The sequence below is a fragment of the Uranotaenia lowii genome, chromosome 2 (assembly GCF_029784155.1).
Source record: "Uranotaenia lowii strain MFRU-FL chromosome 2, ASM2978415v1, whole genome shotgun sequence".
NCBI lineage: Eukaryota > Metazoa > Arthropoda > Insecta > Diptera > Culicidae > Uranotaenia > Uranotaenia lowii.
Window position 1 is genome coordinate 364,762,449 of NC_073692.1, and position 17,813 is coordinate 364,780,261.

Below are 17,813 nucleotides of genomic sequence, written 5' to 3' on the forward strand. Positions count from 1 at the left end.
AAGGCAAGCGTTTAAGTAGATATGAAACTTTTGGTTGCTTGGGTAGTCCTCAGAAAAAGCTTGATTCAACGCCGAATAAAATACTAGTTTTATTTATCAAGCTCTGTATCTCACTGCGAAGTTGATCTATATTTACGTCATTCAATCCAGTGTTAACTAAATTCTTCCGGATAAACAGCCTTTAAAAATTTCTAGAAGCCTGCATCCACCGGCTTCTCCTCAGCAAAGACGAAGCTTTCATCAGCCTCAACAAGTTTCAGATTATATAGTTGTTTCGAATCAAAAAAATAATTTCATTTACAACAAACTTTGTCTTTTTAACTAGCAACTTTCAGAAACAGCTAATCAAACCAGACGTGTTCTGGAATGAGGTTTAATTTCGTAATTTGTAGAACCTCCAGCAGTGAGACGTGCTAACGGTCTAACTACTCAATTTCTCACGTCTCACTGCTACACCGTTAGAGCATAAGAGCGAGATCCAGAGAGCCGAACTGGAAGAAATAAACAAACGGCAAATAAATGATAAGTTTGATTGCAACCACCACAGCAAGTTGTCGCGAATTTTGCAACCGTCCGAAAAACCCTCGCAAGCAAAACAAAATACTTCCCCCACGGTGGGAAAGTTGTAAAGTGTACCGCCGGAGTGAGTTAAAGTATCAAAAGCTAGTTTACAGTCCCTAGCTTAGTGCGTTATCGAACATTTTTGGTCCTTCGAGCCGGATAGGCTAGTGAAAAATTTGGATACTTTGGACAGTCCAGTGGTGGTTTTGTGCACCTATTGTTAGTGCCGGACATTTTGTGTGGTTGGGACGCTCCAATTGTGATTGGTTGGCGTCATTTTGGACGCGCAATAGCAACAAAGAGCCATTATTGAGTTGCTGATCGCCATCGCGGATTCCTAGGAGCATCATCAAGCCGCTAGTGATCGAGCCTAGCGAGGTGGAATACAGTGGTGCCCAAGACGAGTTGGCAAATTTTGCAGAATTTTTTGGCTAATCGGACGGATTGTTGGATCTCGAAACCGTTTTTGGATTTAAAAGGATAAGTAGCGCATGTCTGTGGTCGTTGGTGTGTGGTGAGATTTTCGTGGTTGATAAATTTAAATTGTGGCTAAAAATAAATATTTGAAAAAGTATTTGGGTAGTTGAAAATTTAAATTTGTGCTATTCCCTGAGGTATTCGATATTATTGTCTTCGAATTGTTGATTCCACTTTGGCTGTCAAGTCGCGATTCCCTGTCAAGGTCGGTTTTTGTGAAACGTTGAGCGAATTGAGTCAGACTTGGTCTGATAATTGGTCAGATTGGGTTGGATAAGTGAATCAAATTGGTGATTCAGTCAGATTGTGTTTGATGTAAAGTGAATCAAATTTGTGATTCAGTCAGTTTGGTAATCTGAATTTGTCAGAGATTGTGCTGGTTTTAGTGAATCAGAGTAGTGATTCAGTCAGTTTATTGTGTCGGATTGGAATTTTTGGTTGAATTCCTATTGGTTATCAGTTATAGTGATATCACAGACGAATCGACTTGCTCTGTGGTAGTGTGAGATTTTGGTGATATTTACTCGCAAGGTTTGCTGTGATTTTCAAAATTGAGTTTTTAATTTCATCAAAATGGAGGATTACAGCATCTTGAAAAAGCAAGAGCGCCAGTTGCGGGCTTCCATGAAGGGTGTCGCCAATTTTGTCAGAGATTACAAGCCAGAGCTGCATGAGAGCCAATTAGAAGTCAGATTGAGTCTGTTAGAGTCGACGATCAAGAAATACTACCTGGTAAGACAAAAAATCGAAGTACATTTGGATGTAGCAGACAGTGATGGTGAGAAAGAGGATGCAAAGGAGTCAGAGGCTGCCAAGAAACGGAGATTGCAGAAGCAGGCTGTGGAGCGCGAAGCCAAATTCGACGAGGAAACTCTGGAGGTCGAAGAGCAGTACTGCACCCTGAAAGCAGCACTCCTTGCGTTGCGTCCTAGGAAGGTTGAGGTCTTAAGTGCGTCTGGGTCTGCAGAACGAGCTGATACCATATCCCGTGTCAAGCTTCCGGATATCAAGCTGCCAGTTTTCGACGGAAAACTTCGAGATTGGATTCCGTTCCGGGATATGTTTGACAGCTTGATCCACAACAACCATCAGCTCTCCGATATCGATAAGTTTACTTATCTGCGGTCAGCAATAAGCGGAGAAGCGCTCCAGGAGATCAGCTCCATTGAACTGTCTGCTGATAACTACCAGGTAGCCTGCGACATGTTGGAAAAGAGATACGAGAACAAAAAGTTGATCGTGAAGGCGTATTTGGACGCGCTGTTTGGTATCGAGCCTCTGAAGAAGGAAAGCGGTGAAGCTCTGAACCGCCTGGTCAGTGATTTCGATCGAAACATCCAGATGCTGGGCAAGATAGGTGAGGATACCGAAAAGTGGTCGACTATTCTCGCTTATATGGTCTGCTCTCGCCTTGATTCGGTCACACTTCGTCAGTGGGAGAGTCACCACAATTCAAAAGATGTTCCGACATACCAGAAAGTAATGGACTTTCTGAGGGATCAGGCATTGGTTCTGCAATCGATAGCACCGAGAAGGTCAGAGGACATCGAGAGTTGTCGTCAACGTACAACAGTACACACCGTATCGAGATTCCAGAACAACTGTTTGTTCTGTGGAAGTTCGTTTCACTCAGCTTCTGCGTGCAGCAAGTTCAGAGCGATGTCAGTGCCCCAGCGTTTCGGAGTGGTTAAAATGAAGCGGCTCTGCATCAATTGTTTGGGTTCCGGTCACTTTGCGGATCGTTGTAGCAGAGGACCATGTCGTGAGTGCAACAGAAAGCACCATTCGATGTTGCACAAAAGTTTTAACAGTTTTTCGAGTCAGAGCTCCGTTTCACAAAACCAGTCGACAGTCAACAGTCAATCGTTTCATAATGAAAATCTTCCAGGACCTTCTGGGCAAGGTCATGAACACAATTCGATTAGACAGAATCAACAAAGTCAACCCTCGCACACAAATCCTCAAGCACATGAGAATTCCACTAATTCCTACCCTATAATACAAACACGTATTCGCCACACTCAACCACAACACACCACAGACAATTCTTTTACTTTTAATGCGGCACCAAGGCCGAAAAGCGCTAAATTTCGTTCGCCTCGAGTTTTGATGTCAACCGCTGTAGTGCGTGTTGAAGATCGTTTTGGTAATCATTCGTTTGCGAGAACACTATTGGATTCGTGTTCTGAATATTGCTATGTTACGAAAAGCTTTGCGAAAAGATTGAATCTCCGAAGAAGTCGGAATGTTTTGAGAGTCCAAGGTATTGGAAATGAGTCAGCTAAATCGATTGAGTCAGTTGAGGCAAGAATTCGGCCTCGTGTGTCAGAGATTTCTTCATTTTCGGAAGATATGAGTTTCCATGTGTTGCCAAAGATCACGAGTAATCTGCCCACCACCAAAGTATCGCTCAATGGGATCAAGATTCCTCATAATTTGGCATTGGCGGACCCTGAGTTTTGGAGCCCGGGTCCGATTGATATGATTATTGGGGCAGAATACTTCTGCAATTTGTTGCGTTCAGGTAAAGTTTCGGACGCTGGTCCAACCCTGCAAGAAACTGAGTTAGGATGGGTTGTTTCCGGAAGAGTTCCGGATTGCTCCGTTTAACCTGTTGCATAGGCTTAGGTTCAGAATGGTTTTTTTATTTCTACTGCGAGTTTGGAAGACACTGGACAAGTTTTGGGAGTTTGAACTATGTAGAAAAAACAGTATTTTGTCAGTTGATGAGTCCGTGAGGAATTCGGAAGGTAAATTCGTCGTCACCTTGCGGAAAACACCTGCACCAATTGGGTAAATCTACAGGAAAAGCGATAAGTCGGTTCCTCAGTTTGGAAGAAAGGCAATATGCAAAGGGCAGAACTTAAGGCCTTGTATTGGGAATTTATTGATGAAAATTCGATTTTGCGTTTGTGTCAATGGGACATATGAAAAAAGCTTAAGATGTGTCAGTTGATATTTGTCAGAATTCAGTCAGAATTGGGTCCGATATTAGTCGGAAAAGTAAAAAAAAAAAAGGTTCAGAATGTGTCAGAATTAGAACCTGGTTGTTGTCTTCCTCGTCACGAAGTGTTGAAACCGGAAAGTACATCTTCAAAGTATTTTGATGCGTCGTGTCGCACCTCAACGGTCACTTCGTTAAATGATGTTTCGATGGTGGGGCCTACTGTGCAGAACGATTTGTTGTCTGTCATCATGCGATTCCGTTTGCACCGATACGCCATCAGTGCCGACGTCGAGAGGTCAGGATGGCACAAGTTCAGCAACCGGGTCAACATACTCAGCGGATAGGTGACGAGATACATCACAGGAACCAGAGAGATCAACGAAGCTGCTAGTGTTCCGTATTTGGAGAGAACAGGCCTAAACCAGCTAGCTGAAATGGATCAGCAAGTCATACGATTGGTTCGAGAGTTGTTCGAAATAGTTTTACGTCAAAAACTGTCTAGTTGAAGCAGACAGTGGTTAAGAATGCAAGTTTCTAGTCCAAGAAACTACGAATCTCACCAATTCACTTGGGTTCAATTTGCGAAAGGTCTACTCGAATTCACAAGAAGCATTGGCAAACATTTCTGAAATTTGTAAAGATTTGAGTCAGGTTTTGAGTACGATTTGTCAGATGTTCAGATATTTTGTTGGTTACAGCCTAGTCTACATTGGCTCATACGCAAATGCTTACGCGTCGGATATCGGCCTCGTTGAACTACAGAAAGCCAAGAAAAATTCGACCCGTTAATTATCGAGAAACGTCCAATGACTATAAAAAAAATAGCTCAAGGTGAACCCCAGGTCTGAAATCATCTTTAAGGAGTTTGGTCTGGTAACGTTGCATTGATTTTTCACCTCAGATTTAACGCTAAGCTCGTCAAACGGTTTTGTTTCTATGATAAATTTGGTTAGCATTTCTGAGAATAAGTCGATTGAGTCAGATTTTGACAAAGAATGGTCTCGTAAAATGATTTTCAAAAAATTGAAGTAGAAAATAACACCAACTCATTCAATCACCATCGCATGATCCGCATCGGGGAATGGTTTTCGAAGGTCCCATAACCCTAATTTCGAAAATTTACGTGTGTTTTCGATCGTCATTCTGCTTGACAAGCAAAAAGTTAATTCACGAGTGTACTAATGGCAAAAAAGATTATCATTAGCCATAGTATCATATTGAAACGTCTAGAGTCAGAAATGGCTAGGATGAGCCTAATAGTTAAGCTTATGTAAGAGATTATGAGTCAGATATGCTTGAAATGGATATTTGTTAAACATTTAAGCGGTGGTAAGCTTGATTTTCATTGGGGAAATGAAAAGTTGCACGTCTGTTTGTTTGTGTCTGGAACTACTTAATTCGTTTATGATCTCATTGATTGAAAAGGGTGAACCTTGTTGCATGAATGGAAATGGAATTCGAAGTACCCAATTGGGGGTTGTGATATTGTATGTTATTCAATCAATTGGTAATGTTTTTCAATTTTATTCCATTTTCCCTGTTATGAGCACAAGTCATCGAAACCGAATCATCTCTCAGCCAGAGATCTCTTGTAGCATTATTGAATTGCATGCGGTTCCACCTGTTGTTCGTCACATCTGATATGGAATGAATTGCTCATAACATACAACTCTGAAAATAAAGAGAATCAACTCACCTTTGAACACTTGAGCTGCGCATTTGCAATAGATAATCCAGCTGCATTGGTTCCCTGCAACTACTGGCCCATTTCTCCTATTTCGGGTAAGATGCAACGCAGAGCTCTAAACCAAAACATCAGGATTCGAAACGAATCAGCAAGGATTGGTTTTGGTATTGGGTAACTCCCAAGCAACGGTAGCGCTGATTTCCGAAGTTGGTTGTACGAGCGCATTGGTGGAGGCATCCCAACAAAATGAACACACATTGAAAGCTGGAATAGAATGTGAACGATCAGCACTAAGTTTTTTTTTCTATTTAAACTACTCACCTGAAGGATCCGGGTAGATGGTTGTGGATGCGTTTTTGATTGAATCGATTGGTGCGAACTCCTGGGACCAAATTCGGTCAAGACTCCCACGCATTCTTCGTCTGGGCCAAGGGGATGGCAGCTGAAATTGCATGGCTGAAGTTAACCTTTTGGCGCTCAAGAACGGACGAAAAACTTACCTTTGGAAGCAGCGGCGTGGTCATTACGATTGCTATTGGTCTCATTGTGCCGACTTGAATAAATCCGGAGGGAATTTCTAATCGGAAACTTGGAATTCACCGCAAATTTTTCGGAATTTGCATCAAAGAACGTGTTCAGCAGTATTGATCAAATCACACATGAAATTCCAGACCAAAACAAACGAGTGGTGATAAAATGAGAGAGAATATGTTCTCCATGGGCGTACAGGGATGGGCAAAAAAAAGGGGCTCATCACCCTAACATGATGTAGAAATTTGTGCATGAAATTAGATTTCTTTTAATTGTATAAAGTAGATTGGTAATTGAATGAAATTTACATATAATGCATTCTAAATGGGTTCATCACCCTGAACAGATGTTGAATTGTTAAGCAACAAAGTTGCATTTTTTGTATTGTATAATAGTATCGCTTAAAACGACCCGCATAATTAAAAACAGTTGGGGATATAGTACTAACTATTAACTTAATATATTGGTAGCAGTACCAGTATGAAATATCTTCCAAGTATCATTTCATTATACATGTTCAAAATTTTATTACCTCAATAAATTATGACAGGATCGTATCAGTGACAGTGACAATATGATATATGATTTAGTAAGTATAGTATAATAAGAGAATAAAAATTTGCAACCTTTGAATATTGTCTCTGGACCTTATCCAGGACTCTAACAGTGTACGACAAAGTTTCCTTATATTTTCTTAGCATTAGACATTAAATTAAAAAAAAAACAACATTGACAACATTGTATGAGTTAGACAAGTCGTTATCATTTCACCTCTTGCGGATAATAACTAATATTGTTATTTTAAGATGTAGTTGTGAGCTTATGCATTTTTTCGCTCTTGGGTTCAGCATCTGCTAATTTTCACTTCACTTCGTTAAAATTTGTGTCGGCAACCCCACGCCAGGTTCGGAACTGAAAACTGTGTTCAAAATGGCTCCGAAAAAAAAGAATCACGCTGAGAAAAACACACAGAACGCGAAAAGTAAGTAAAACTATATTATATTATCGATAAAAACTAGTGAGATTAAATAAAACTAATGAAATTACAGAAACAAAGATCTCTGCTGAGCGGAGAGCGGAAAAAAAATCTACTGAAAGGCTGAACAATGCAGATCTGCACAAATAGGTAAGATTGTATAATCCATGTATAATATCAGAAATAAAAAATAAAAATCTCAACATTTAAATTTTTTAATTTTATTTTATTTTTTGTGGGAAAGAATTGGAACTATATTGGTTATGGTACAGGGAAGCTCTTTTTAAAAATATTTTACAATATGCGGAACGTATGATTGAGCGTTATTTTTACTACAAACTACTATAAGCAAACTATATCCATTGAAGTTGATGAAATCTATGATTTTGTATTCCAACGTAGCTAGAACATTCAGGTAGATTGTTTTGCTCGCCAAAAGTGGATGATATTTTAACCGTATCCAATAATGTAGCATGAAATATTTGTTCGAAAAAATCGCTCTTTTTGAATGGTAAACATGCTTAACAGCCCTTTCCCCATATGGTACTTTAACAGATAATCATAATACAGATTGTTAATATGGTCTGTGTTATTGTACATATACTGTTCACTTTACAATAAACGATAACGTTTAGAGACAATATAGAATATTCTCTATATATTGTAATTGATTATGCGGGGAATTATTGAATTGAATTATAAGAAAAAAAAGTATGATAAATGTTGAAATCCGGTGGTTTCAAGGGGGCCGGAATGTTCTGGAATGAGGTTTAATTTCGTAATTTGTAGAACCTCCAGCAGTGAGACGTGCTAACGGTCTAACTACTCAATTTCTCACGTCTCACTGCTACACCGTTAGAGCATAAGAGCGAGATCCAGAGAGCCGAACTGGAAGAAATAAACAAACGGCAAATAAATGATAAGTTTGATTGCAACCACCACAGCAAGTTGTCGCGAATTTTGCAACCGTCCGAAAAACCCTCGCAAGCAAAACAAAATACTTCCCCCACGGTGGGAAAGTTGTAAAGTGTACCGCCGGAGTGAGTTAAAGTATCAAAAGCTAGTTTACAGTCCCTAGCTTAGTGCGTTATCGAACACAGACGCGTTCTCATTTCTTAGCCACTTATTGAAAACCCAAAACAAAAAAATAGAAATGATGATAATTGGTCCATGTTTCGCTAATTTTCACAAAAAAAAAACATAAAAAGCAAATACAAACACTGACTAAGAAAAATCTTCTTATTTAGAACGATAATAAAACGAATTCTTATGAAGCTTTCAGGCCATTCAATGACAGAAAATGATCTATATGATCAATACCTACTTATTTTTTTTAAAGATAATTGATTATGCTCATAGACAAAAGGAGACATAAAAATATTTCCATGAATGCCTTTTGCCAAGCAACAAATCGAGATGTTCTCTAACTCTTCTCTTACTCGAAAAAAAAAAACAAATCCATCATAAGCGTGTATTTCATTTAGAGAAACGTCAAACGAAGCTGTGATTCAAGCTCTCTTAAAACTTTCATAAAATTCTCATAAAATTGATTATTGAAATTTTTTTATTACAACATTTTTCTTACTGGCATAAAACAATTTTAAAACTGTTTTACAACTGCTTTAAGATTTTCAAAATTAACTTACTAAACGCTATGGTAATTGTGAAACTACTGTGAAATTACTGAATCCATCTTGCTGGAAATAATATTATAATACTAAAAAGTAGACATTTTCAAAAAATTTGATAATGTTAGCGGTATTATTTGTTGTTTAGGTAATGAATTTCAGTGCAAAAAACAATGCATAATTTCAGCATAAATGTTACTTAAATAATATTAATTAATTAAAAAAATCCTTAAAATGTGGCCAAACTTGATTTTCTTTGGGGCGCGCCTATGTTTTTATGCTACTTCGAAAATATTTCATCAGATATCTAAAGCCTAATCCACACTAGGCAACATGGATTGCGATTTCGGTTGCTGAGACTTGTTTTTGTTTACATTTGATGAGATGCACATCTCAAGTCTCCCGACAAATATGGGAGACCTTCAGCAACCAAGATGTAAACATAAACAAATCTCAGTAACCGAAATCGGAATCCATGTTGCCTTGTGTGGGTTAGGCTTTAGGTTGCAGGAAGTTTAAAATATATTAAAAATGCCAATTACCATATGCTTGGGAGAGTAAGTGATATCATTAGAAAAAAATACGGAACAGAAAGCTCTGACAATAAAATTCCTATAAAATTCCATGAGTAGTTTGTGGGAAGTCTTAAAAGAGCTCTGAACGGTTTTTTAAGCTATGTATATACAGTCAAATAAAACTATTCTGTTGGATGTTTTATTATAGCTTATAAAATTAGCTTTAAAGAATTTGTTGGTTTTAAAGTAGTTTCACTGAAGCATGGAATGCGTTTTGGCTTATAAAGTAGCTTTAGGAAATAGTCTTTAGCGAGCTGTGAAGGACTTTTTTTTATTTACTATTGATAGATCCTATGCTTCAACCTTTTATCTTTAATGGTGTTTACAATATATTTATGAAAAATCTAACTTAAGTTTTTTTTTATTTGTTCTCTAAACATATTCAGTTTTATAACGTTAGCATGTGCATTGTAGAGCGCCATCATTCTGTATTTGGTTCATTACAAGCGTAGTTTTGAATTCGGTTAGGGAGCTGGAACGGTCGTATGCTGCGTAGACTGCTACGTCTTTCGTTAGGAGAAATCTGTGACATCAAATACGGTGAAAAATATTTTCCACAGGTCAAATTCTTTAAAAACAACATGTCGATTGATTTTCTGCGATTTTCTAGTGAGTCCAAGTCAACCAGCATACACAAAGCTCGATATTCTGGCATATCTTCTTGCCAGCCAAGGTTTCTCAAGGCGTACCTTAGAAATCGACTCTTTCGATTCTATTCTTATGAACATTGTAGTATGGCTGCCACACAATACTGGCATATTCGATAGTGATTCGGATAAATCCAACATAAATCGAGACGATAGTATAAGGATTGTCCAACTCGTGACAAATCCTACTAACCATACCGTACAAGGAATTGGCTTTGGCAACGACTTGTTCGATATGTTTCGAAAAACTAAGTTTTGCATCCAACTCTACGCCTAGATCTTTCACTGAGGATTTTCTTGTTACGGAACAGTTGTTTTCAAGACAACCAAAATGGCTGCAACACTCAGAAAATTTGTTAAGCGCATTCTGTAGAACCATACAATCCTTGGGATACCGAACAGGAAGGAACATTTTCAAATCATCCGCGTAGATCAGCACAAACACGTCACGCAGCACTTCGGAGAACTCGTTCATTACAGTTATAAAAAGTAGGGGTCCCAAGCGACTCCCTTGAGGTACGCCGCTGTTGACCAGGAATAAGCTGGATCTCGCGTTCCCAAGTTTATCAAACTGAACTCTTTCCATCAGGTACGAACGTATCCATTGTAGACTAACACCGGTGATTCCATATTTGCACTGACAGAAGAGCTTTAATATTGATAACGTCAAAAGCTTTAGACATGTCCGTATATATGACATCAACTTGCGAACTCTGCGTCATCCATTGAGAAGTTCGGGAAACAAATTCTGCTCAATTCGTCACAGTAGATTGCTTTTTTAAAAATCATGCTGGACATCCGCCATCTTTCTTTCTATTTAGCCATGGGTACATCTGGTCGTAAATTATGCTCTCGATCATTTTTGGTATAGCAGAAAGAATTGCTACCCCTCGATAGTTTTCAGCGGGCAATTTTGAACCATTCGCTTGTGAATCGGCAAAATGTGTGAGATCTCCCATAGTTTGCTAAACAAACCACCACGAATGGAAGCTGAGAAAAGGAATTGTAGAGGCTTTTCAATAGCGCCCACGCACCTTTTAAGAAATGAATTTGGAATACCATCAGGTCCACTTCCTTTGGATTCATCGAGCTGAGAAATTTTCTGCCGAACATCAGTTGTCGATACGCTCAATTCTGGCATAACCTTTGCCGTGACTTGCCATTCAAATTCTGCAACCAAATCGTTTGCGTTGTAAATGCTGCAAAAATATTCGGCAAATAATTCAGAAGCCTCAACGAAAGTACTAGCCCTTTTGTTGTTGAAACAAATGTTTTTTGGAACTAAATGCGCTTGGAATTGACGTACTTCCAAAAACGCTTCGGTTCAGCTTGAATACCTCTTTGAAGTTCATTCAAATATGTTATACGCTGGGCTCTATGCAAAGTGTTGAAAGCATTAGACGCAGCTCGGTTAGCAGTTTTATCCGACTGAGCTTCGCTTTTACGATACTTATTGTGTTTTCTTCTCTTATCTCTGATAAGTCGAATTGTTTCGGCGTTGAACCATTCTGGGTATTTAGTTCGATTCGGCCTTTCTATGACTGTTCTACAATGCTCTAGCAGTATGCCGTAAATAACATTGTAGAAAGACAAGACATTGGAATCAATTGCGCTTTCAACAGAACGAAAATTTTCAGCAACATTATCGAAAACTCCAAAACTGCTTAAAAATTCAAACATCATTTGAACGCATAGTCCAGCGTGATCAACATTAAAATCATCGTTATAATTTTTTCGTCACTTGAGAACCAAGTTGGTAATTTTTAAAAAAAATTCTGTAAAGTGTAAAAGAAAACTGCTGAAACCTGAATAATATAAAAAGTACAAAACTATTCCTCTTGAAAATTTGTTTAAGAAATTACGTGTTTCTGTACACGCAAAGAAGAGGTTGAAAAATTTCAATCCTGCTCGGCGCTAACTCAATGTCCAAAATGTGCCGATACATGCATTACACCAAATAAGCCTAGGACAGATGTTTTACAAAAAAGCGAGAAATTTTAAGAAAAAACCAGGACATTTCAAAATGTGATTGAAAAAGCCATGATATTTAAATATGTATACTAGGGGAAAATTTTCATAATCGATTATGAAAACCGACCATATTCATTTTGTAGATTGGCCCAAAACTTGACCTGTGTAAAATGTCAGCTCAATCGGACTTGATGCCTCAAAGTGCTCAAAATTTCGATTTTTTTGACCCTCAAAAATCACCATATTAAATCCGAAAAATTGAAATTTTAATTGTAATGCCGAATGACTTAAAATGCGTAAAACCTTGAGATCTGGTGTTGTCTCGAAACAAATTTTTTCCTCAAAATTGACTTTCTGGGACTTTCGTTTTTCTATAGCTCAAGAAACTCGATTTTTTGACAAATTTGTTTTGCCATAATGAAACCCATATTTCCCATAACAAATATTTTTTTTAACAAAAATTTGTAATAAAGAAAAAAAAGGAAGAAAAAGTATACCAGTATCGTTTAACTTTCAAAGCTAAGATCTTAGTTTTCGATTTGATTGAATTTAATTTTTTTAATTCGAAGTAATCAATGAAATCCTAGATCTAACACCTCACCCAAACGACCACGACACAGGCCCCAAATTCCTGTATAATGACGCAAAGTGATTCGATCAGTCCATCGAAACCGATCGTAATCGGCTTAAGTGCTGGGTGGCTTACGAATGAATCCCAAAAGAAACTTGATGGTGCCAACAACAACTAGACTGGAAGTTAATTCAAACAAAAAGAGTTTGAGGTTGTCGGACACAGGTAGTCATTGGAAATATTTTAATCTTTTATGATTCCCAACACAATATATTAGAACATTAAATTTTTAAAAAGTTTGAGAAATTTAAGAAAATTGTCAAAATAATTTAAAAAAAGTAAACTTCAATTTCGTTGATTGTTAATCTTGACATTATTTTTAATGTTGGGATTCGATGAAAACTTATTACTAAATCTTTTTTGCCAATCCGTTTGCCTGACGCTAGACCACAAACCATCCAAACAACATTAACAACAACACCCATCATCATGACTCTCGCTGGCCCTACCCTCCAGGATGCGGGAGATGATAATCGGTGCTGGTCACAAATTCGACAGAATTATTCATCGGCATTAAATCCATCAGCATTTCTAATCGATGCTTCTTCTCAACTTTCCGTTGCCGGGAGCCGGTTTTGGGCGTTCCAGAACAGACACGAGCGGAACAGCGAGGAAATCCCATCCATGTCCTAGAGCCCGTTTCGAGATGGTTGAAATCCGATGCGTCTACCTTTGGTGGATAATGACATTTATTCGATACCGTTTTCCGACATCAGGGATGAGAATTTGCTTCAACATGCTTCAAGTTTTTTTGTGTATTTAGGAGCTACATTAAAAAAACCAACATGATATTTGAATGATTTCTAGTTTCCGTTACAGTTTAATTAAGAAAAAAAAAATACATATAACAATAACCATAATTTGTCAAACATACGTGTGGTATTAGCCATATAATTTCCAATGTTGGTCCAAATTTTCTACAATGTTTCTTACATTTCTCAACCCTGACAATCCCACCTCAGTCTTCAGTCGTTTTAGAAACAAAATTCTGTTTTCTAGGTCTTTCCCGAAGGATTTCGTGTTTCGACAGCCTCCTCCTCCTAATGTTTCGTCCTTTATCTCTCTTGCTTCCAGCTTCCTACCATCCCCGCATAAGATTTGCTCTCGTTCCTGCTGCAGCATTCTCAGCCGGGGCTCCTCTGCCGGGAACATCAAGTCTAAAACGTGCTTCGATATCTCAATTCGTTGATCAAAAGCTCATTATAAATTCATCAGGCCCCCTCTTTCGAACTTAGTATCTGGCCGGAGTCGGGAGGTCGGTCGGGCCGAGCTGTCTATCTAGGTTCTTGGTTTAGCCTCCTCCTTCCCGCCGAGATTTCTGATGGAACCGATACCGAAATACACCTATAAGATATAGGCAGCCAAGAATCAGACGGAAGATAGATGTTCACATTGTACAACCGACAGTTTAAACATTGGACCACAATGCTGCCAGAAAGTTGAGGAAGACGATGGGACGGAAAAAATGGTGTGAGGAAAATTTCAATGAAGTTTGTTTAGCTTCTTCGGTCAGTTTTGTTCGGTTGTTGTTGTTGTTGTAGCTGGTGAATTTGGAGTGCTCCATTTATTGGACTTCTGGGGACGGCCGCCCGATTCTGTGTTGTTATTTGTAACTTGTGGTGTCTGTGCTGATGTTTGTACAGAAGATATGTTTGTTGAGGGATAAACAAACTTGCCCACTCATCTGTTGTAACGATCTTTTGTTGTTGATGTTGTAGTCCTCATATGCTTCGGATTTCTTTGCTTGACAAATGGGAATCATGCTGCCTGAAAACGAGAATAATTTTATAAGGAGATAAGACCCTTTTTTCCCAGGAAATTGTACTTGATTGATCTTGATAAGCCGTGAAATTAACCAGTTATTGATCGTTTTTGTGTTCAGTTTTGAATGTCAAAACCAGCTATAGCGAAAATAGCACACGAATTTTTTAAGGATCTTCCTTTTAAAAACGTTCTGTAAAAAAGTGAAATTTATCGCCAAACAATCAAATGAAAATCATCCTTCGATTTGATCATAAATCGAAGGTTCACACAAGAAATCAAAATAATCACCTAATCCAATAGAAAATGACAAAAATGACAAAAATGACAAAAATGACAAAAATGACAAAAATGACAAAAATGACAAAAATGACAAAAATGACAAAAATGACAAAAATGACAAAAATGACAAAAATGACAAAAATGACAAAAATGACAAAAATGACAAAAATGACAAAAATGACAAAAATGACAAAAATGACAAAAATGACAAAAATGACAAAAATGACAAAAATGACAAAAATGACAAAAATGACAAAAATGACAAAAATGACAAAAATGACAAAAATGACAAAAATGACAAAAATGACAAAAATGACAAAAATGACAAAAATGACAAAAATGACAAAAATGACAAAAATGACAAAAATGACAAAAATGACAAAAATGACAAAAATGACAAAAATGACAAAAATGACAAAAATGACAAAAATGACAAAAATGACATAAATGACATAAATGACAAAAATGACAAAAATGACAAAAATGACAAAAATGACAAAAATGACAAAAATGACAGAAATGACAAAAATGACAAAAATGACAAAAATGACAAAAATGACAAAAATGACAAAAATGACAAAAATGACAAAAATGACAAAAATGACAAAAATGACAAAAATGACAAAAATGACAAATATGACAAAAATGACAAAAATGACAAAAATGACAAAAATGACAAAAATGACAAAAATGACAAAAATGACAAAAATGACAAAAATGACAAAAATGACAAAAATGACAAAAATGACAAAAATGACAAAAATGACAAAAATGACAAAAATGACAAAAATGACAAAAATGACAAAAATGACAAAAATGACAGAAATGACAAAAATGACAAAAATGACAAAAATGACAAAAATGACAAAAATGACAAAAATGACAAAAATGACAAAAATGACAAAAATGACAAAAATGACAAAAATGACAAAAATGACAAAAATGACAAAAATGACAAAAATGACAAAAATGACAAAAATGACAAAAATGACAAAAATGACAAAAATGACAGAAATGACAGAAATGACAGAAATGACAGAAATGACAAAAATGACAAAAATGACAAAAATGACAAAAATGACAAAAATGACAAAAATGACAAAAATGACAAAAATGACAAAAATGACAAAAATGACAAAAATGACAAAAATGACAAAAATGACAAAAATGACAAAAATGACAAAAATGACAAAAATGACAAAAATGACAAAAATGACAAAAATGACAAAAATGACAAAAATGACAAAAATGACAAAAATGACAAAAATGACAAAAATGACAAAAATGACAAAAATGACAAAAATGACAAAAATGACAAAAATGACAAAAATGACAAAAATGACAAAAATGACAAAAATGACAAAAATGACATAAATGACATAAATGACATAAATGACAAAAATGACAAAAATGACAAAAATGACAAAAATGACAAAAATGACAAAAATGACAAAAATGACAAAAATGACAAAAATGACAAAAATGACAAAAATGACAAAAATGACAAAAATGACAAAAATGACAAAAATGACAAAAATGACAAAAATGACAAAAATGACAAAAATGACAAAAATGACAAAAATGACAAAAATGACAAAAATGACAAAAATGACAAAAATGACAAAAATGACAAAAATGACAAAAATGACAAAAATGACAAAAATGACAAAAATGACAAAAATGACAAAAATGACAAAAATGACAAAAATGACAAAAATGACAAAAATGACAAAAATGACAAAAATGACAAAAATGACAAAAATGACAAAAATGACAAAAATGACAAAAATGACAAAAATGACAAAAATGACAAAAATGACAAAAATGACAAAAATGACAAAAATGACAAAAATGACAAAAATGACAAAAATGACAAAAATGACAAAAATGACAAAAATGACAAAAATGACAAAAATGACAAAAATGACAGAAATGACAAAAATGACAAAAATGACAAAAATGACAAAAATGACAAAAATGACAAAAATGACAAAAATGACAAAAATGACAAAAATGACAAAAATGACAAAAATGACAAAAATGACAAAAATGACAAAAATGACAAAAATGACAAAAATGACAAAAATGACAAAAATGACAAAAATGACAAAAATGACAAAAATGACAAAAATGACAAAAATGACAAAAATGACAAAAATGACAAAAATGACAAAAATGACAAAAATGACAAAAATGACAAAAATGACAAAAATGACAAAAATGACAAAAATGACAAAAATGACAAAAATGACAAAAATGACAAAAATGACAAAAATGACAAAAATGACAAAAATGACAAAAATGACAAAAATGACAAAAATGACAAAAATGACAAAAATGACAAAAATGACAAAAATGACAAAAATGACAAAAATGACAAAAATGACAAAAATGACAAAAATGACAAAAATGACAAAAATGACAAAAATGACAAAAATGACAAAAATGACAAAAATGACAAAAATGACAAAAATGACAAAAATGACAAAAATGACAAAAATGACAAAAATGACAAAAATGACAAAAATGACAAAAATGACAAAAATGACAAAAATGACAAAAATGACAAAAATGACAAAAATGACAGAAATGACAAAAATGACAAAAATGACAAAAATGACAAAAATGACAAAAATGACAAAAATGACAAAAATGACAAAAATGACAAAAATGACAAAAATGACAAAAATGACAAAAATGACAAAAATGACAAAAATGACAAAAATGACAAAAATGACAAAAATGACAAAAATGACAAAAATGACAAAAATGACAAAAATGACAAAAATGACAAAAATGACAGAAATGACAAAAATGACAAAAATGACAGAAATGACAAAAATGACAAAAATGACAAAAATGACAAAAATGACAAAAATGACAAAAATGACAAAAATGACAAAAATGACAAAAATGACAAAAATGACAAAAATGACAAAAATGACAAAAATGACAAAAATGACAAAAATGACAAAAATGACAAAAATGACAAAAATGACAAAAATGACAAAAATGACAAAAATGACAAAAATGACAAAAATGACAAAAATGACAAAAATGACAAAAATGACAAAAATGACAAAAATGACAAAAATGACAAAAATGACAAAAATGACAAAAATGACAAAAATGACAAAAA

At 35.6% G+C, this 17,813-nt stretch overlaps 1 protein-coding gene across 1 annotated transcript; it reads left to right on the forward strand.

The window, feature by feature from the left end:
• Positions 1–1,611: 1,611 nt before the first annotated feature.
• LOC129743126 (uncharacterized) lies at positions 1,612–3,648 on the forward strand. The gene has a single exon (XM_055735092.1). It carries the CDS (start codon positions 1,612–1,614, stop codon positions 3,646–3,648), a length of 2,037 nt encoding a protein of 678 aa, XP_055591067.1.
• The last annotated feature ends 14,165 nt before the right edge of the window (positions 3,649–17,813 follow it).